The sequence below is a fragment of the Phyllostomus discolor genome, chromosome 1 (assembly GCF_004126475.2).
Source record: "Phyllostomus discolor isolate MPI-MPIP mPhyDis1 chromosome 1, mPhyDis1.pri.v3, whole genome shotgun sequence".
Lineage (NCBI taxonomy): Eukaryota > Metazoa > Chordata > Mammalia > Chiroptera > Phyllostomidae > Phyllostomus > Phyllostomus discolor.
This window is the reverse complement of record NC_040903.2, coordinates 131,247,409-131,270,327: the sequence shown is the minus strand read 5'-3', so window position 1 is coordinate 131,270,327 and position 22,919 is coordinate 131,247,409. Positions and strand designations below refer to the sequence as shown.

Genomic DNA, 22,919 nt, shown 5'->3' with positions numbered 1-22,919 from the left:
TTAGGGACAGGTCAAAGGAGGAGACACCATCAAGGGAAACTTGGGAAAAGAGGCTCAATGACACTGGATGGTGGGCAGTGAAGAAGAAGATACAGACATATGGAAACTTCAAATAAAGCAGCTTCCTCCTCACCACTAGTCAATCCAGAAAGGGACAGCCCAGTCCTTTCTGGAACACCAGCGTCAACATCACCTTGTGAGAAATGGCAAATCATCGGCCCCACCCAGAATGGCTGAATCAGTGACCCTGGGGTGAGGCCCAACCACCTGCTTTAACCAGCCCTCTAGGGGACTGGGACATACACTGAAGTCTGAGAATCACGGCTCTCCCCATCTGCAGAGCAGCTTCCTAAGGACAATTCCATGTCTCCCAGGTCATAATATCCCATTCTGATGCCTAACTGGTATTTGTGACATTAGTCACATATCAGTATTTAAGCCTATTATATTGTTGCTCAATTACAGTTGTCCCAGTTTTTCCCCTGTTGCTCTCCCCTGCCCTGCGCATGCATCCCTGACCCCTCAGTCAGTCCCCACCCTGTTGTCCATTACCATGGATCCTCTATACATGTGCCTTGGCTAGCTCCTTGCCCTTCTTTCCCTTGTATCCCTCTCCTCCATCCTCTCTGGTCACTGTCAGTTCTTTGTTTAACCCAGTGGTTCTTAATGGGCTGGGGGCGGGGGGGGCATGTGGAGGGCAACTTTGTCCCCAGGGGCTATTTGGCAATGCCTGGAGACATTTGGTTGTCCCACTGGGAGGAAGGTTACTGCCGGCATCTAGTGAGTAGAGACCATGGGTGCTGCTAAAACATTTTGCAAAGCCCAGGACAGACCACGACAAAGAATTAACCAGCCTGAAATGTCAACAGAGCCGAGGCTGAGAAACCGTGCCTGGTTAACCTAACAAAGAAAGAGGCTTCTTTAGGATCCCTATTAAACTTAATGTTGGGGGAAGGAAAAAGCAAGGTGGGGAAGGCGAGATCCAATCTGATGTCTTTAAACACAAATCTGCACTTGTGTGGGGAGGAATGTTTACTGATTTGACTGACTGTTTATTGTTGGTCCGTAAAGGAAGTAGGAGCTTTATGACCCTAACCGGGAACTGCTGGCTTTGTTTGCTCTCTTTCTCTTGAGTTTGTCCTTCTGTATATTGTTTCTACCCCGACTTCATTCTTTGATTCCAAAGCAGTCAGGCTGGTCATGATCTGATCTCAGCTAAGTCTTCAGTCCTGGCTGCTCAGACATGGCTTGTAAGAAGGGGAGATTTGGAGCCTACTAGTTCTAGTGGTGGGCACTGGGGGGGACAACCTCACTGAGATGCTGAAACCAAGATACCCTCCCTCCTTAATTTGGAGAAGCCTGTGGAAAGGGCGCCACTGGCACCAGTTTGCAGAGGTCTGCAGCTAATTAGGGCTGTGCCAGACACGAGGTGGGGAGTACCCAGTGTGCGGAAGCCCTGAGATACCCACACCCTGGCATGTCGTTGGTACAGCAGCGGCGGGTGATAGGGCATGTACTGAGTGAATTCAGCTAGAATCTGACTGAGGCAGGAACTGCGCTCAGTTGTGGGGACAGGAAGGAGGCCGCAGATTTACGGAGACTGGAAACTGGGTGCTGGAAACATGTCCCAAACAGAAAATGTGAAGTCAGATGTAAAGAACAAGTGAGAGGCACAACTATTTGGCTTGTGTTCTTTTATGTAATTTGGGAGAGGCTTGTCTGCTGTGCCGTCCAAGGAAGCTTGCTGCTGGTACAAAAGCCATTTCGTTCCTGGGAACAACTTTTGGTGTGTTTTTTTTTTTTCCTTTTCACAATGATTTTTACAGGCCTCACATTTACCACTGTTTGATGACTCTATAATACACTCTAGTAGCCAACTGAAATACGGTCCTATTTTAGTTTTAAGGAAATTCTTTGTATTTAAAGTCTAAAGTGTGCTTTATCTTCTGCTTTGGGACCTGGATTCCAGATTTCTCATCATCAACTGCCAGGGAGGTGGGCAATCGAAGGGTGCTCTGGAGGACAGGGCCAGCACGGGAAGCTTGCTTCCTAACAGACACAGAGAGCAAGTGAGTGAGAGGCCCTCCAGTAGAAACACCTTTCAGGCAGCTCCACGGGAGTCTCTATTTAAACAGGTGACCTTGCGGAAAGAGGCTCCAGATCCCATTACCGACTGCCCAGCTAGGAGCAGATTTGTTTTTACGAGCTCTCAAGGCACCACACTGGGAACCAGGCGCAAATACAGAGAAAACATGCAGAGATGTTGCTCCTTTTGCACATAGTATAAGGAAAAGAAAATTTTGCTGAGGCATTTTGAGAATGACTATCAGTAAATGGCAGCGACCAAAGTGGTCTTCATTCATTTAAAGTTTTAAATGATCTAGGGGACTCGAAAGGAGGGTCAGATATTTCAGCCCTCCTGCTTCCTTCAGGGAATGGCAGGAAGAGGAAAACAGCTGCTTGTATACGAAGCAGTTTAAGGGTCAAATATTGCTCTGCCCAGTGGTGCTGACATCACTTAACTCCCCCCAGGAGAGGGGCACTGGCGTCACTTGCTGGGCGGGGGCCACAGGCCTCAGAATGGCCCGGTTGCAGCTCCCATTTTGTTTCTCTCCAGCTCCTACAGGTTAACGATTGCAAGTGAACGTTGCAATCAAGAAGAAAACTTTGTTTTTATTGGCCTTTACAGGGGAAACATTTTTTTTTCACAGTTTATGAAAACACCATGTAGCCAGTACGTTAAAATGTGAATTTCAAACTTTGCATAGTCATTAGATTAATCGTTAGTCATTCGTGGTTGACAAGGAAGGTTATAATTTGACACCTGGCAAAAATCAGGCAGATTTCAGAGAATTGAGAGTTGGGAAATGAGATGGAAAAAACACCCTCTTTTCCACTAGGAGGTCCCATGAAGTAATGTTTGCAAACCACTTCTCTCTCCATAGAAGTCAACTGCCTGTGATCCAGGGCTCTGATGTCTCTCCATCTCTGGCTGCTGGACCTCCTCCCGCCCCCTCCCGGAGCCTCGAAAGCACTGGCCAAAGAATTGGCTCAGAAGGTTCCCAGAAGTGAACCTCTGGGAGTTAAGAGAAAGAGATAAATAACTTCTCAACCTGATGTTTAAGTAACAAGAGGCCACCAGAAAGTTTCAGCGTCAATTCTGGAAATGTTTTCTGAAACATCATAGAGTCATGGGAGAAAAATATTTTAGAATGACAGAATTCTTAGTTCCCAACCTCTCCATACTGTCCATGACCATGTTCTTTTGTGTAATGTGATCAAAATATTGAACCCTGAGTTTGTATTTTCTGACCCCTGACCTCTCACAGGTGTTCTGGCTCATTTCCTGTGAGTTATGTTTGATTTGGGAATGCTTCTCTCTTTTCTCCCATCCCCTCATTACAGTTGGGAACCTGGAACACCCCGCGTTCAAGGCCCTGGCTGTGCTAGACCTGCCCTCTGCTGCCCAGAAACACTCTGAAATGTTCTCTCTGAACTTGGCGAGCATCTGGGTAGGGACAGTCTTCTCACACTCTGGGAAATCAACATGTAAAACAATAGTTCTTTTCCAATTCTTCAACCGGAGGATAAATTTTAGGGTCATTTCTTTTTTCCTTTTAAGCCTCACACTTTCCCCCATTTTAGTACTAAAAGAATCAAATAAATAATTTACGTAAGTTTTCAGTATGTAACAAGGAAACAGAGATGCTAATTTGGAATTCTTTAGGACCAAGTGTCAGCATAAGTCAAAAATTATTCCAAGATTGTTGGTTCAGAAGCATCAATTAACATTTTCTTTTTTTAGATATATTTTATTGATTATGCTATTATGGTTGTCCCATTTCCCCACTTCACTCCCCTCCACCCTGCACACCCTCTCCCACCCACTTCCCCCCTTTTAGTTCATGTCCATGTGTCATACTTACAAGTTCTTCAGCTTCCACATTTCTCATACTATTCTTACCCTCCCCCTGTCTATTTCCTACCTACAATCTATGCTACTTATTCTCTGTACCTTTACCCCCTCTCTCCTCCTCCCACTCCCCCTGTTGCTAACCCTCCATGCCATCTCCATTTCTGTGGTTCTGTTCCTGTTCTAGTTGTTTGTTAGTAGTTAGTTTCTTTTGGTTTTGCTTTAGGTGTGGTTGTTAATAATTGTGAGTTTGCTGTCCTTTTACTATACATGTCTCTTCTTTATCTTCTTTTCTTAGATAAGTCCCTTTAGCATTTCATAAAATAAGGGCTTGGTGGTGATGAACTCCTTTAACTTGACCTTATCTGAGAAGCACTTTATCTGCCCTTCCATTCTAAATGAGAGCTCTGCTGGATTAGAGCAATCTGGGATGTAGGTCCTTGCCTTTCATGACTTGGAATATTTCTTTCCAGCCCCTTTTTGCCTGCAAGGTCTCTTTTGAGAAATCAGCTAACAGTCTGATGGGAACTCCTTTGTAGGTGACTGTCCCCTTATCTCTTGCTGCTTCTAGGAGTCTCTCCTTCATTTTTACCTTGGCTAATGTAATTATGATGTGCCTTGGTGTGTTTCTTCTTGGGTCCAACTTCTTTGGAGCTCTCTGAGCTTCCTGTATTTCCTGGAAGTCTATTTCCTTTGCCAGAATGGGGAAGTTCTCCTTTATTATTTGTTCAAATATGTTTTCAATCTGTTGCTCTACCTCTTCCCCTTCCGGTACCCCTATAATTCAGATGTTGGAATGTTTAAAGATGTCCTGGAGGTTCCTAAGCTTCTCCTCATTTTTTTTTTTTGAATTCTTATTTCTCCATTCTTTCCTCTTTGGTTGTTTCTTTCTTCCTTCTGGTCCCCTCTACTATTTTGGGTCCCAGTTTCTTTCCCATCACTATTGGTTCCTGTGCATTTTCCTTCATTTCTTTTATGGTAACCTGCATTTGTTCATCTAATTTGCGATCAAAATCAACCAATTCTATGAGCTTCCTGATCACCAGTGTTTTGGACTGTGCATCTGATAGGTTAGCTATCTCTTAGTCACTCAAAAGGATGAGTTTGGGGGCACTGATTTGTTTTTCTGTTTGAGCCATCTCCCTCTCTTTTTTTTTTTTTTGGTCTGGTCACTCCTGTTACAGTGAGGGGCGGAGCCTTAGGTGTTCACCAGGGCTGGGCACTCTAGTTGCTAGATTGTGACATTGTATGTGAGGGTGGGGTCGAGAGGGAACAATGGCAGTAGCTCCATTCTCCGTGGGACCTCAGTCCCTTCCCTGGGATCCTTGGTTGCACGCTCTGCCCTGCTACACAATCGCTGCCTCACTGGGTCTGCCAGCTGCTGCTTGCATACTCAGGGTCCACCAGGTGCAATCTCACGTGCCCCTGATGCCTTATGTGCCCAATTCTCCATGTTCTCCTTGCTGCGACCCGCACCCAGTGCTTGTCTCCGCCCCTCCTACCAGTCTGGATAAATGGGTGTATTTCAACTTCCTGGCTGTCCAACTTCCATTTAGATAAATTTTCTATCAGTTCTGGGTGTTATTTTGCCTCTAAATTGTTGTTGTTCCAATCTTGGTTGTGCGTGGAGGTACGGTGCATCCATCTATGCCTCCATCTTGCCAGAAGTCCACATTTTCTTAATATATCTTTCCTGCTCCCTTCCCTCCCCCTCAGGTTCTAGGGGAAGAGTGTAGAAAATATTACTTTTGGAAGTTATGCATTTTTTTTGTTTTGAAATAAAGCTGGAGCCCTGCATGACACTACAAATTTTAGTTGTCTCTGAAAGAGAAAAAGTTTAAGATACCTAACAAATACTGATTTAAAAAAAAGATCTTTCTACACCTTTTAATTCAATGAGTTAGGCCAATTACTAATCTAGGAAAAAGAACAACCTTGAGGAATGCAATAGGCTCTGCCTACTGCAACTGTCATTATTCATTAAAAAATCAAAACAAAACAACGAGGCTCATGCACTGTGTAGGCAAAAATAATGTACTATGTACACTAAAAACACTTCCCTAAGGAGCATCCAGGATGGCCTCATGAGGCCCATCTGTCACTACCGTCTTACCTACCCAGCCTCACATCACCCAGAGAATGAGTGGTCCCCTTCCTAGTCTACTGGGTGGGGTGGTCATCCATGTATTAGACCGAAGAAAGAGGACTGAACCTTGGCAGAGGAGAACAGACAGAATTGAGAGAGACTCAATCATCCCAGGTCCAGATGACAATTTCTCCATGTGCCAACACTCTTCTAGACACTGTATACATACAGCATAAATAAAAGAAAGAAGTGGAGGTGGGTGGTTAATGAGCACACATACAAATCAACTTGACAAGATCAGAAGACTAGAGCAAAGATAGATAGGGTAAAGAGAAAGAGGAACACAGAAGGCCACTTTAGGCGAGACGGCCAGGGGAGCCTCTCACAGGACATGACACTGAGCAGAGGTATGAAGGCTGAGAAGGAGCCAGTTGTTCCAGGAAAAAGGGATACCAAGCACAGGGGAGAGCTTGGCATGCTCAAAGAATAGAGAAATCCACTGCTAGATATGTATGAAGACCACATTATTTTTAAGCAATGAAAACATGGCTTTAGAAACATAGAATATCAAACTGGAAGCTGCTGCTGAGATCATGTGGAGGCATACCCTGAATTTCCAGGTGAGAAGTCAAGTCCCAGAGCAGTTCTGTTGACTCACACAGCTGGGGCCAGTAGTGTTAAACGGAACTCTGGTCTCCACTCATCATCTTTCTGCAAGACCCATTGCCTCCCTGTGCTGATGCATGTTAATCACATTCTCCTCGGACACGGAAAGCCTGGGCACAAAGGGATCATGTCTGCTAACCTGTCCCATGGAAGTGAAAATGGTCAACGGTTTCTAGCCAGCTCCCACTTTAAACATCTAAAAAAAAAACTCAACAGTTTTTCCTTGTGTGTACTTGCTATGTTTAAGAATTTAAAAGGATGCAAATACAGAGATAAATTCTAAAGCCTTGAGTATTTAGCAGCACTGAATTACATCTGATAATGAGACATCTACCATGATATGTTGCTTTTTACTAAAAGAGAAATGCATATCTTAGATAAATTTTCATTACCAAAAACTGAGGATATTCAGTTCGATTTTGGATTGTTTTTGCTATAAAAGGAAAGTATGTAACCTATTAGGTACTCAGAAAAGTTTCACTGGAGAAAATATTATTCAATAACCCCCAAATGGGAAAATTTTCTTCTGTAGGAACTTGGCCCAGAGTATGTGGAATTGCATCTAGAGAATATACAGCTCTATTTATCATCTTGCAAACTTCTTCATTATGTCAAAACTAAATCTCAGCTGCGCCCTGACTGCAAAGCAAAAACAATAAGGCTATTTTAGCCATTTCAACAAGAATATTTTGAGAATTAATCGATTTTCCAGGAATGTTAAACAGTTTTATCAATTTTTGGCCAAGGTTCACAGTTAATGACATTACATTATCAGCCTTAAATTTGTTTGTCTAAAGAAATTTATGATTCTTATTTTTGCTTCACAAAGAGGAAAAAAGATCATGTAGACTATCTGTGATAACCAAAGTTTAAGCTGTGCTACAGCCCCAGCAATTTAGATTTCATTAGGCTTGATTCCCACTCCAACTCAACTCAGAGGCAGCTTTCCCGTGGGCACCATCTGAGCTTCTAGGTTCAGCTCACAGTCAGAGCTTTTTCTTCTCAAGCAGCTTCTTTCTCAGCACTTACAAGTTTTCTCACATTACAGGAAGAGTCCAGCTAAGTAAGTATCCTAAAGTGTTTCCTCCACAATACATGACATTTTAAAGGCATATTCCAGCCCTTTTAAGACAAACACCTGTTTTTTGTTTTTGTTTTTAAATAGACATGGCTGTGGAGCAAACACCCTGGATAAGACTATTTATTTTCACTGGTAGCAGAATGCTTAGAGCTTAACTAGAATCATTTATAATAAAATAAGTACTATAGCTCCGCAAAAAGCAAACATTTTAAATTTCATTTTGTCTCTTGAATTTAGAGCTAGAGTTTATCTCAGCCTTTGAATAGCCATGGAAAATAGACAGGTATTAGTTCCAAATCCACCCCCAAAGCTGTACTTAAAATAGGTTATGTGAGAGAAGTTCATGATTGCATAAAATACACTGAGAAAAGTAACCCATTTGTTTTTAACCCAAAATGATCCCAATCAGTTAATTTTATTACTTTATTTTATAGTCATGTTAAGTTCTAATAATCCAAAATTGGAATCTAAGCCATGGCTAAGGCAAAAAATATCTCATTGTAGGGGAACCTGTGATGAGCACTGGCTCAATAAGTAGATGAATGAAGCTGCTGAAAACTTAAAAGCACTTGGGATAAACCCCTAAATGGCTCTGAGGGTGGGGGCAGGGGAAGAATAGGAGATAATCAGTCCTCGTACTGCTGTTCACTTTAGAACTTACTTTCCCTTGACAAAGGTGAGAAATATATTTAAGAATTATTTACCTCTCAACTTAAAAAAAGAAAAGATATTTGGAGAAGTCCATTGACAGGCATGAAGAATGAATAGGTTAAGGTAATGCTGTATTTCAACTATATTAAAAATAAAAAGAACACGTAGGCACTTTTCCTTCTCATGCTCTTGGGCTGCGACTGCCAGTGCAGTAAAGCAGAAGGAAGACGGAAGTATCCAAACAGAACACACCGTACGCTATTAGCTAAGGGGGAATCTTCTCGGATTATTTAATTAATTAAGGAATAATAGCTACTGTCCTTTAAACAAATACTGAATCTTTACTTAGAAAATTTATACAGAAACACAATTTAAGGAAAGATTAAACACTTTACAAAGGTTCTACTATGTGAGTCATAAAAAAAGCATGCTCCTCTAGGGAGTGATTTCTAAAAGAATTCCATATACAAAAAAAGAGAGGAAGGAAGGAAGGAAGAAAGAGAGAAAGAAAGAAAAATTAGAAACAATAGTTCAAGCTTGTAAAGTGAGTTACAGTTGATTTAACATAATAGAACTTTGTTATTTTATGTGGGAGGAACTGACTGGAGTTTTTTAAAGAAAGGATTATCTCCTTATTCATAAATCTGAAAAATAACTTTCACCTATGGCGGCAAGATTATTCTGCCTAAGATCTTTGGGACCGGTCATCCCCCACCACCTCAGAGCAACAGGTCCTTATTTCAGTCTGTCCCCTCATTATTACTAGGCCACCGGAAAAATGATTCAAACTGTTCAGTAGTAGCAAAGGCCAACATGTGTGGAGCACTCACTATGAATAAGGAAACAATTGCAACCTGGCCTTGTGTTGAGTGGGAAGGATGACCAAATACGAGAGAGCAACAAGACTTTCAAGTGTGGGTCCTTCTGAGTTTTCCACAGTTCTGACACAACCCTTGCAATCCCAAAGAGAGGCAGAGCACTGTCCAAATATAGATCCCAGAAGAAATATTAATGAAATCTTTTCATGGGTCATGGCCATTACACCCAAACCCTCTGCCTTGGTCCAGAAAGTGACACCTACCCAGAATGCAGACGTGCAGCATTCTGAACGGTGCACAAAAAGGATCATTTTCTCTGGTTTTAGGGTCATGCTGAGGTTATATTAGTCTTTTGAATGAAATCACTATACAAATGTGGGACCTTTTAAAGTTTGCCATGAACTCATTAGCCATAATGAATTTAATTTGTAGTAAGGCACTTAGGTGGTAGCAAATGTCATTTTAAAGCACATATTTATTCACTTAACACATATTCAGTGCAGCCCTACAATGTGCCAACCAGAATGTAGTTGTCACCTCGATCTCTTCCAAATTTCTTATCCATTTTGTGCCCCACTTTTATTTGATCACGTTCATAAATAAAATCCTTACTGATGACTGCATGGAAAAGAATGACATAATCAATGCAGAGTTGCAGTGTGCCCTCCACCCCGTGCTCCTTGCTTTGACTCAGTAACTGAAAAAAGACATCTCAATTATGAAATAAATCCCAAAGAAACCCTAAAAGAGTCATATAACTTCAAAAGCGAAATTGAACTTACACTCACACGTATTTGGGGGTCCTGTAACATTTCATACCATTATATGTGGCCATTGATTGAATTAGCTACATGACAGAGTCCCAATGAAGATATGGTTTATAGGACTGTGGTTCTACTCCTTGCTTATTTTACTTCAGACACATTCTCTGCATGATTAGAAACAAGCCATGACAGTGGTTGAGCCCTCAATTTCTATGCACAGTGCGAAATCAGGCGTAACCATGGTCTAACCCTGAATGTGATCTCAGTGTTCTATAACATGGACAAATCATGAACATACAGAAAAATAACCCTCTCAGCTGGCCTGTTAAGTATTTTTTTAATCTTATAGACTCTACTGCCTTTGCTCTAAACTCCATTCTAACTTTTTCCCACCATTTTCTCCCCATTTTAAAAGATTCCTTTCCTTTTTAAAAAGAGGTTGTTTGGAGGAAAAGCATTCTTCATTCCTTTGTTTTCATCCTGCTGTTCCGTTGGCCCCAATGGTTGTTCAACGCCCCTGTCCAACCTCTAAATTAAGTGTTCATTTTCAAGTTCACGGCTTTCCTCCTCCCCACCCCACCCCCCGCCCCCACGGTGAAGGGAAGTTGTAGATGTTCCCAAGTCCTTGGCTCTTCACTCTCTGCTGAGCTGCCCACAAAGCAGCCTTTCACCATAGCCCATCCTCAGATTTCTCTTTTTATTAAAGTTTGTGGTGGGCTTATGCCTCTAAATCATTTTTACCCATCAGAGCCATTTACCTTCTCTCCATAGCAACTAATAGTAACTCTTCTCCAATCTTCTGGCACTGATTTTTGCCCCTGTAACTCTGCTCAGTAGGACAAAATGTGTTTTTTCTGGCTGTAAGTAATATATTCCCATATCATTCTCACAAACCACAGAATGAACTCTGCAAGGAAACTTCAGTTCTTCTACCTCCATTCACTGCTAACAAAGTAGTTTACATAAATGAAACCAATGAGAGCCACAGGTTAATGAGATGTTCAACACACACACACAGATTCTTTATATCAAGAGTTTTTACTGAACTGTCTATAGGGTATTCAGCACTGATTTCCAAAGGCTGACCCAGTGACCAGTCTGAGCTCGCTGCTTAAGCTTCACCCAGGAGGACGTCGAACATAAACATTGGTAGGCCCCACCCCTAGAGTTTCAGATTCGGCAGGGCTTGGGGGCCGCAGATAGAGAGTGTAAATCAGTCTCAACTGCTTGAGTAAAAGCCCCACAAGCACATATATAACAACACATGGATGCCAAGTTTTTAACCCATGTGAGCCTCCAGAATTCACACAGTGATTAATACGTTTTGAGAGATGTATGATAAGACTTCTCAGTGCAAGTTAGGTCCTGATGGGAGGAAGGATGAAAGCCAAGGTATGTGTTGGCCTGTCCACTCACCAACAGCCGATGCCTATGTGTCTGTGAGGAGATGTGAAATGCCTCCCCCTTTCTCACCTTCTCCAGCACCCACAAGAACACATGCCTTGCAGCTCTTTAACAGCACATGCTTTTAAAGGATCAGTCCTTACAGGATCAGTAATTAATTCAGTTTGCACCTGATTTATGCCCCTTTCAAAAATGAAATAAACCAAAATGATGAAAATGAGCAGGCGGGGGTGAAACAGAACGAATACCTCAGTAATTCTCTTTTCCTGAAGCACAATGAACCATTTGCCTTCCTGGAAACAAAAGTGTGAAAAGGATGTAAGCTAAAACCCCTTGGACTGTGACTTCAATAAATCTTTGAGGCTTTGAATGCCACTCTCCACACACAGGTACAACCCTTCAAATGCATATGCAGTAAAATTCCCTCCCACCTCAGCCCCTGCTTATGTACAATTGTCAACCCCATTCCAAGAATATTCTTCTTATAAGGAAACCTGTGGACCACTTCTCCTTCCTCTAAAGAATTCCTTTCCCATCGCGCTCCAGGCCTGTGGCCATTGAATTTGAAATGTGACTGACCAGTCAGTACTGAGATGTGCTTTGGGTGTAAAATATGCACCAGATTTGAAGGATTGGTATAAAAAAGGAAAGAAAATGTCTCATTAACAATTTTTATATTGGTTAACATGTTGCTATGACCGTGTTTTGGGTATATGAAGTTAAGTAAGTTAAAATTAATTTTACCTGTTTCTTCCTACTTTTTAAAATGTGGCCCTTAGAAAATTAAAATGACATATGTCATGCATTTTATTTCCATTAGCCAGTGTGGTCCTAGATGAAGTCCATCTTAAAGCTTGTCACAGCTCCCTCGGCACCTTCAATCCCTCCTGCCAGCTCAGTGCACCCACTTCTCACCTGGCACAGTGGAAACCTCCCACCTCACTCTTTCCCAGATCAGTCACTGAAACTCTACCACAGTTTCGGATGCTTGTGCCCACCATCCCATCAATTAATTTCTCCTTTTCTATTTCAATAGATTCTTACTTCTCACATTTTTCATAAAATCTTACATTTTTAAAAATGAAGACAACAGAGGTACATATTGCTCACATTCTAGACATTCTAGTTTGGCCACAGAATTCATAGGGCTATTATTTCTGATTGTTACCAAATATTCATTTATTCAACAGCATTCACTGGGCACCTCCAGGAGGCCAGGCACTGTGCTAGTCATGGGGGTTAACTAATAATGTCAGCACACAGCCCTGAAATGAAGCGTGGAAAGATGCCAACAGGAACATAGACTAAACCAATGCTCTCTGGCCCTCAGACCCAGAGGACGCTCTACTTGCAAATACCCCTCTCAGGAAGGATTTAAATGCAGTGCTCACATAACACAAATCTTCCGGCTCAGAAACTTGAAACCACCTGACTCCATAGTAAGCATTTCCCCTCTCCCACACTTGGTATTCTCCCTCGTGTTTCCCTCCATTTGTCTTTGTAGTCTCCCTTTCTTTTCCTTTGCTGAAACAGTATTAAACCTGATATATTTAGTTTTCACAATAATGCAGATACCATTATTGTTCTCATTTAAAGATGAGGAAACTAAGGCACAGAGAAGTAACTTACCAGAGGTTATACAGGTAACTGATAAAGAAGCAAGATCTTAACCCAGGTAGCCTAACTTTAGAGTTTTCTGGTTGGGTGGATTCTTTCTAGACTTCTTAACTATTAGATTATGCTCAGAGAGAGTACAAAGAAATGCCAAGGACCATGTAAGCTTGAAGCTGTTGGGGACACTGGGTGCCAAGTGAGAGAAGCCATCCTAAAATGAACCCTATAGACAAAAAGGGAAGCTAAAAGGAAAGGGAGAGAAAGGAAGAGCATGAGAGTGATAGCGACTGAGGGAATGAGAGATAATATGAGACACATGAGACATCACTGACTCTTTTATTTAAATTCCTGGAGAATACAAAGCCAGAAACTACCTTTGGTCTTCCTAGCTATACAAGTAAATAGGGTCTTTTGTCATTTGTAGCTATAGGTTCTTAACCAGATGGTTGTAGACCCTGAGAAAGAAGATACCTACTAAAAAGAGCTCCTGGTGGCTAACTGAGCTCAAATTAGAAAGATCCTAGCAGCCATTTCTACACAGGGGCCTCTCATAAAAATTACACTTCAGGAAGAAGCCTGCACTGAACAATCTGCCCCTGCACTGAACTGCCTGCCTATACTGCATTTCTGCCATCTGAGCCAGCTCTTATAAAGGAGCTCCTAGAGTCCTATTTCAACCAATAGGACTCAGGCTTTCCCCATCCATTTGGAGCTGTGCAGCTATATCCCCATCAACATCTTCAGTGACCAATCAGAGCAGCTCCAATCTGACCAATCAGGACAATGTCTTTTAGACCAATCAAATTGTGAGTATTTGGAATCCTCATTTGCATGAGAACAGACCATCAGGAACCAGGCATGGGGACTTCTCTCAATATAAGTAAGCTCCCCTCTGTCTCTGAAAGCATGCTTTTCTTTTCCACCAACAACTGAGTTTCCTTGGTTGAGTTAAAGCACTAAAGATGTCTACCAGAGCAGAGTGAACTGACACAGAAAGGAGCAGACTAGAGAGGTACAGAGCAGGTCTAGCCAGAGGGGGGCCTGGCCCCAGGGCCACCTCATAGCCATGTTGTTTTCACAGCAGTGCTGTATCACTGACTGAGCTGTTTTGCACTGAATAAAGTTTCTTTCTTCACTGCATCTCAAACTGGAGATTCCTGTTGGCACTGAATGGGTGCCAATGACCATGAGTTGACAAGGTCCACCCACAATTGTACACAAAGTTCTCTGTATATGAACAGAACTATAAAACAGTATATACACACCTCAAGGGAGACTATGATTCTACCTAACTGCCATGTGTACAGCATTGCAGCCAAACCCCCTCTGCTAAAATCTGGTGAGTACAAAGCAACTTTCATGTGGCTAGCCTATGCTTACATTAGGTCTACTCCTGGACTTATACTTTCATGGAGCAGAATAAAGTATTTCCTATATAAAGCCAAGTGCCACAGTGCCCAAAATCTCTCCATAAAAGATTTATTGATTATAACTTCTAATTATCTTTTAAAATGCAGAGTGTGTTCCTGTTAGGCATGATGCATTGAAAATACATGCTTACAAGTTAAATGTGCACTGATGAATGAAGAAGAAAATGTGATATGTATATATATGAGAATGTATAATGGAATATCATTCAGCCATAAAAAAAGATGGAAATCTTGCCATTTGTGACAACATGGAAAATGAATGGACCTTGAGGGCATTATGCTAAGGGAAATAAGTCTGACAAAGACAAATATCATGTGATCTCACCTATGAGTGGACTCCAAAAAAGAAAAAGAAAAAGCAAAAAAAAACCCCAAGCTTATAGATACAGAGAGGAGACTGGTGCTTACCAGGGCCTGTGGGTGGAGAATGGGCACATGGATGAAGGTGGTTGAAAGGAAAAAAATTTCATTTGTAAAATAAATAAGTCCTGGGAATGTAATATACAGCATGGTAACTATAGTTAATAATACTGTATTGTGTATTTAAAAGATGGTAAGAGACTAGATCTTAAAATTTCTCATTTTAAGAAAAAAGTTTTAATTATGTGTGGTGATGGATATTAACTAGACCTACTGTGGTATCATTTTGCAGTGTGTGCATATATGGAATCATTATGTTGTATACCTGAAACTAATATAACATTACATGTCAATTATATCTCAATAAAAATACGCATGCTTATGTCAGCTTTTTCTCCAAATCCCACTAAAATCGCAGTATGTCAGTGCTAGTTGTGTCGTCTTCAGACCCATTTCGCACTCCTCCCTTGTTTCGCTCTGCACTGTTATGCAGGAGTTCTGCCCTCTGCTAGGCTGGGCTTCCATGCATTCAGATATGGAAGCACTGACGGGAGACTGAAGAGTGTGGAAAAGAAGAGACCCAGAGTATTTCACTTCCTCCTTGTCTGCCTCAGGCAGTGAATTTCAGGCAGTGGCTGGTGCTTCTCTGAGCCTCCAGCTTTCACTAGACAGATTTGCTACAGCTATAGCTCCTACTGGGAAACCCTGGCCCCTGGCCTCAGGTAACACCACCACTCCCCTTGATCAGTCCAGCCTGGGGTAACAGAAGCAATCATTTACAGAGTGAAATAAATAATGAAAAAAAAAAAAAACCCTGTGAAAGAAGATACATATACATATTTGGAAATACATATTTCCAAATTCATATTCAAAAACATATTTAGAATCTGTTGTCTTTCATTCAACAATGAAAAGGATTATGCACAGATATATTCCCCAAAGACTAGATTTTAAGAAATAAACACATTTACTTTGCCATACTCCAGCACATGAGATATTGTAAAAAAACAAGCCATTTCTATACTCAGGTTAATTCAATGAATCACCCTTCAAGTAATAATATCTAAGGAGGGCAAAAACAACCCACAAAGAAACTTGTAAAGCAAGTGAGGTTGGGCCTGATGTACACCATGCCCCACTTGGACAATGTCTACAATGACTTAGACCCCAGTGCCCTTGGAAGTCATTTACAAAAGTGACCTGCTTAAATAACTAGTGCTACATCATTTCATCCACTATCTTTGACAGTGTACAGTTTATTTTATTTAGAATTATAGTTGTGTCCTAAACCACATAAGAGTGAAAAAGAGTTTAGCATTATTTAGTCTGCTCTGTCTACTCCTATTACCCATGTGTTACTGTCCAGTGATAAGTCCTACCAATCTTACATATTCTACTTCTGTTGCAAAGTTAGTTACACATATATTGGACTTTCAGTTTACTCTGTGGTTGTGGGGTTTTATTCAATATGCTCTATATTATTATGCAGGTCAAATACCAGCCAGTGTCTAGTTCCCTTCTCCTTTAGGGCAATTGGAAGGATTATATTTTCCATCCCTCTGGAAGCCAGGCAAGGGCTTGTGACTAGTTCTAATAAATGAATGCCATTTTCATGAAAACATCTACATAAAAAGGGAGATATAAAGCACCAGTAGCTTTGTACATCCATTTAAAAAGTTATTCTACTCATCTCCAGTACAAGGAAATGATATAGTAGTCATATGCAGATTTTTGACTGTGGGAGAGGTTGCTGTTCATTACCCCACTTTGTTCAAGGATCAATTGAACAATAGCTTTTCAAATTCATTGTGATGAGATTCTTATTAGCTTATCAGATTGTGAGTTCTTTGAGGGCAAAGCTAGTCTGGAACCCACATATACTAGATAGTCAGTACATTTTTATTGAATCTATGAATGAAGGATTGAGTGACTGAATAATCATAATTTCAATACGATGTCTTGTTTAAATCATTCTTGTTTCTCTTTCATGCTTAATCTAACACTTCACAAGTTTAGGCAATTGCCTTTAAGTTACACTTTTATTCCTCAACGAGACTAGCAAAAACATTATGGCTTTTCAAAGAAGATTAATATGAAGTCTAAGAAGGAAATGCCAGTGAATTTTGCTTTTTGTTTATGAACCCTATAAAAAGATAGTCCAGGGAGTGTACACATCTTATATTTAAATATAACTTGTGGTTTTGTTCTTTCTCTGTTTCAGTTTGGTGACTTGAGGCTGCTTTGGTTGAATGTGTGCAAACTCCCAAATTCATATTTTGAAGCCTTAACCCCCAATGTGATGGTATTTAAAGGTGGGACTTTGGGGATGTCATCTAAGCCTACTGGCTTAGATGAGGTCATGAGGGTGGAGCCTCCATGAATGGATTAGTGACCTTAAAAGAAAAAGAAGAGACATCAGAGCCCCTTTCTCTGCCACATGAGGCTAAGGCAAGGTGACTGTCTACAAGTCAGGAAGACAGCCCAAACCAAGGATGAAAATGATTGGCACCTTGATCTCGAATTTCCCAGCCTCCAGAACTATGAGAAACAAATGCCTGTTGATTAAGCCGCCCGGTCTATAGTATTTGTCATAGAGCCTGAGCTAAGAACGAGGTCATAGTCTCATCCTCACTACCTCTATTAGAAACATAATATGAATGAATTCAGCAAAGTAGCAGGATACAAAATTAACATAGAAATTAGATGCATTTTTATATGCCAATAATGAACTAACAGAAAAGGAAATTAGGAAAATAATCCCATTTACAATTGCTTCAAAAAGAATAAAATACCTAGGAATAGACCTAACCAAGGATGTAAAAGACCTGTAAATGGAAAATTAAGACACCGAAGAAAGGAATCGAAGAAGATACAAATAAATGGAAGCATATACCATGTTCATGGATAGGAAGAATTAACATCATTAAAATGTCCACAGTATCCAAAGCAATCTATAGATTCAATGAAATTCCTATCAGGACTCCAATGACATATTTCACAGAACAAGAACAAATATTTCAAAAATTTATATGGAACCACGAAAGGCCCCACATAGCAACAGTGATCCTGAGAAGGAAGAACAAAGTTGGAGGAATAATGTTACCTAATATCACACTACACTATAAGGCCATAGTAATCAAAATACATGGTACTGGCATAGAAACAGACACTAGATCATTGGAACAGAATAGAGAACTCAGAGATAAACCCACACTTTTATAGTCAGTTAATAATTGACAGAGGAAGCAATCATATACAACGGGCTAAAGATAGTTTATTCAATAAATGATGTTGGGAAAACTGGCCAGATACATGAAGAAAAATGAAACTAGACCACCTTCTTATACAACACACAAGAAAAAATTCTAACAGATCACAGACTCAAATGTTAATTCTGAAACCATAAAAGTTCTAAAAGAAAACACAGGTAGCAAAATCTCAGACAGAGCTCATGGCAATATTTTATCAGGTATATCTCCCAAGCAAGGGAAACAAAAAATTAAATAAATGGGACTACATCAAACTAAAAAGTTTTTGCATAGCAAAGGAAATCATCAACAAAACAAAAAGGCAACCTACAGAATGAGAGAACCTATTTGCTGTTTTATCTGATAAGGGGTTAATATACAAAATTTATAAAGAACTCACAAAACTCAACACCAAAAAAACAAACAACCCAGTTAAAAAAGTGGACAAAGGACTTGAATGGAGTCTTCTCCAAAGAGGACATACAGGTTGCCAATAGACATATGAAAAGATGCTCAACATCACTTAGTCATCAGAGAAATGAAAATTAAAACCACAATGAGATATCTCACATCTGTCGAATGGCTATTATCAATAAATCAACAAATACCAAGTGCTGGCAAGGGTGTGGAGAAAGAGGAACCCTCATGCACTGTTGGTGGGAATGCAGATTGGTGCAGCTACTGTGGAAAGCAGTGTGGAGATACCTCAAAAAATTAAAAATGGGTCTGCTGTTTGACCCAGTGATCCCACTTCTGAGACTATATACAAAAGAACCCAAAACACTAATCTGAAAGAACATAAGCACCCCTATGTTCATTGCAGTGTTATTTACAATCACCAAGATGTGGAAGCAGCCCAGGTGTCCATCAGTAGATGAGTGGATAAAACAACCACGGGGCATTTACACCATGGAATACTACTTGGCTGTAAAAGAGAAGAAATTTTTACACTTCTACAGTATGGATAGATCTGGAGAATATCATGTTAAGGAAAATAAGCCAGTCAGAGAAAGACAAATACAGTATCATTTCACTCATATGTGGATTCTAATGAACGAACTGAACTAATAGGCAAAATAGAGACAGACTCATAGAGAGCAGGATGACAGCTGGGTGAGGGATGGTGGAGGTGAAGGGGTGGAAGGATTGAACAAAAAAGAAACAGGACTCATGGATATGAACAACAATGTGGTGATTGTGGGGAGTGGAGGGAGGTATAAGGGAACTAAATGGTAATGGAAAAATACAATAAAAAATTAAAAGTAAAAAAGGAAAACAAATGTAATATGATATGCACACGATAGTCACCTTCCCTGCTTTCAGCAGCAAGCCTAAGATTCTGTGGACTCTTTAGGTAAATTAGCAATGTGTCCATTCACTGATCAGCCTAGCTCATTAAGTACAGCAGTCCCCCTTATTTGTGGGGAATCCATTCTAAGACCTTCAGTGAAGGCCTGAAACCGTGGATAGTACCAATCACTATAGATACTCTGCTTATTCCTATCCATGCATACATATCATAAAGTTTAATTTATAAATTAGGCATAGTAAGAGATTAACAACAATAGCTAATAATAAAATAGAATGATTATATGAAAACACTATAATAAAAGTTATGTGAAATTGGTTTCTCTCTCAAAATACCTTATTATACTGCACATACAATGTGGATATGTTAGACAAAGAAGTAATTCACGTCCTGGGCAAAACAAAGTGGGACAGTGTGAGATTTCATCATATTACTCAGAAAGGTGCACAATTTAAAGTTTGTAAATTGTTTATTTATGGAATTTTCTATTTAATATTTTCAGACTGCAGCTGACTGTCAGTAACTGAAACCTTAGAGAAACCGTGGCTAAGGGGGGATGACTGTTTCCTAACTGTGGCAGTAAGGGTTGTTCCGCCCTCTCATTACACGGCACTTTTTGCCATTACGCTACAGTCTAGGTGTAGTGTGCTTGGGTTTTGCACAATACAAACGGAAACTTGCACTACATTCTCAGAGCTTCTAATCTGAATAAAAGAGAGTCCCACAATTCAGCTACATGTTTAACTTTTTAAAATGTTCCAGATCATATTAAAACTCATAAGATTTTTTCTCTTGATAAATAGATTTAATATGGTGCCCTTATTTGTATCTGCCTTGAATAGCAAATGCATTTTTCCTGGAAATATGGCATTTTGCATTGGCAAACAGTTATAGGAATAAATTTGTTAAGCACCATTTAAGAAGTTTACTTGAAATTTTGGAGTCTCACACCAAAATGCTGACTATTAAATAGCAATCTGTTATGTGCAATGCCAAATGAAAGTCTGCTGTAATAATTCACTGGGCAAAGTTTAGTTTTTACATCATTTTGATAAATTTACCTCACTTAACCAGTTTAGCCACAAGTCATACCTCATGGTTGCATGTGAAGGCGGTAAAATATATACTTTGAGATGACCTCAATCCAAAAATGCTTTTCACTGTTCACATTTTATCTGTCAAATAGTATTTTCTTTAAGAAGTAAATATAAATGCCATTATTGGGAGAAGCTACCGGTTTGGGACAAGTTCTAGCATTTAGTGTTCTGACAGACCTTAATTTGGATATCAGCCAAAGTCAATAAAACTTGTTCATGCAGAACCTTACCTGGTTTTCACCACATCGAGGGGGTGCATCAGGCAAATTTCTACAAGACCTGAAAGATGATAAAGAAAAGTCTAATAAACACTTATGTAAGCACTGGTTCTTATTTCCTTAACCCTATTGATTTCTCAAGTATAAAGATTCAAATAAAAAACTTGGAACTTTGGACATGAAAGCTAATAGTTGTAGGCTAGTGGCAAAAGACAAAGGTATAATATGATTTCATCCCAGTGGAAGCAAGGTATGTGAGTGAGTACTTATTGGTGTCCTGGCAGAAGCAGGAAGGTAGTGCTGCAGGGAAAAGAAAGTGAAAAGGAATTAGATGTCCTAAATTCCAATCAACTAGGCAGGAATTATTGTATATTAATCCAGTCCAATAAGTAGATATATGAGGGAGAAAGAGATTAAAGACAACAAGGAAGAAAAGAAGGGAGAGAAGATCTTTCAGCATCCCCTATGGCACCTACTAACATGGCAAATCAAGAACCTCAGTTTCAGTATTCACAAAATAAAGATAACACTTGATAACAGAGAACACATCGTAAGTGTTTACTATATGCTAGACATTGTCTAAGTAGTACTTAGCTTATCTCATTTAACCCTCACTACAACTCTTAGTGATAAAAGGTAATATTATCCACGTTTTACAGCTGAAATAATTGAGGCACACAAAGTCAAATATATTTTTCCTAAAATCTCATAGCTAGGAAGTAGTCTTAATCTCATATAGCCCATAATCTAAACCATTGTACAGTGAGGAAGGATTTATATGGCTTTTGCAAATTCATTGGAAAGCCCCTTCCTATCGTCTGAGTAGATAAGAAGAAAAGTAATAATCATAACAGTTACCTTACCTGCAGTCCCGACACAGTGGTGGTCATTTACCATATTACCCCCAATATGCACAACTACTGGCCAAGGTCAGTATTATTATCATTACCTACTTGAAGACAAGCAAACTAAAGTTGATAATGTTAACTGATTCGTCCTAAAGCCATCTAACAACATTTGTGGGTAGTTTCTCTTTTTTCCCCTTTTAAATAATATTTTATTGATTATGCTATTACAGTTGTCCCAATCTTACCCCCTTTGCCTCTCTCCACTCAGCACACCCTACCCCCACTTCCTCAGGAAATCCCCACACTATTGTTCATGTCCATGGGTCATGCATGTAAGTTCTACATGGATACTCCACCTCCTATACTGTATTTTACATCCCCATGGCTATTCTGTAACTACCAGTTTGTACTTCTTTTGGTAAATTTTATCTATTTTTTAACATACAGGTATTTTATTGATTATGCTATTACATTTGTTCCAATATTTCCCCTTAGCCCACCTCTACCCAATACCCGCATTCCCTCCAGCAATCCCCCCTTTAGTTCATGTCCATAGGTCATGCATATAAGTTCTTGGGCTTTTCCATTACCTATACTGTTCTTAACATCCCCCTGTCTATTTTGTACCTACTAATTGGTGATTCTTAATCTCTGCACCTTTCCCCCCATTTTCCTCCTTTCCTAACTGATAACCCTCCAAATGATCTCCATATCTATGATTCTGTTCCTGTTCTGCTTGTTTGCTTAGTTTGTTATTTGGATTCAATTATTGATAGTTGTCAATCTATTGCAATTTTAATGTTCATCACTTTGGTCTTCTTCTTTTGCTTATATAATTCCCTTTAGCATTTCATATAATAATGGCTTGGTGATGATGAACTCCTTCAGTTTTACCCTGTCTGAGAAGCACTTATTCTGACCTTCAATTCTAAATAGCTCGGCTGGATGGAGTAATCTAGGCTGTAGGTCCTGGCTTTTCATCACTTTGAATACTCCTTGCTAGTCCCTCTAGTGTGCAGAGTTTCTTTTAAGAAATCAGCTGACAGTCTTATGGCAACTCCTTTGTAGGTAACTCTGCTTTTCTCTTGCTACTTTTATGAGGCTATCTTTATCGTTAGCCTTTGGCATTTTAATTATGATGTCACGGTGTGGTCCTCTTTGGGTCCATCTTGTTTAGGACTCCCTGTGCTTTCTGGACTTGTGTATCTACTTCCTTCACCAAATTAGGGAAGTTTTCTTTCATTATTTTTTCAAACAAGTTTCCAATTTTATGCTCTTCCTTTTCTACTTGTGGCACCCCTCTTATTCAGATATGGGTATGTTTAAAGATGTCCCAGAGGGTCCTAGGCCTATCCTTGTTTTTTTTTATTTTTATTCTTTTTTTCTTCCTGCTGTTCTGATTGAATGCTTTT

At 40.1% G+C, this 22,919-nt stretch overlaps 1 protein-coding gene across 4 annotated transcripts in view; it reads right to left on the bottom strand.

Moving 5' to 3' along the window:
• Positions 1–22,919, bottom strand: part of SLC25A21 (solute carrier family 25 member 21) — a 483,365-nt gene that overhangs the window by 180,545 nt on the left and 279,901 nt on the right. For all 4 annotated transcript variants that reach the window (XM_028506740.2, XM_036029122.1, XM_036029120.1 and 1 more), the window contains exon 2: positions 20,672–20,720. In XM_028506740.2, coding sequence (XP_028362541.2) covers positions 20,672–20,720 — 49 coding nt within the window. The remainder of the gene's footprint in view (positions 1–20,671; positions 20,721–22,919) is intronic.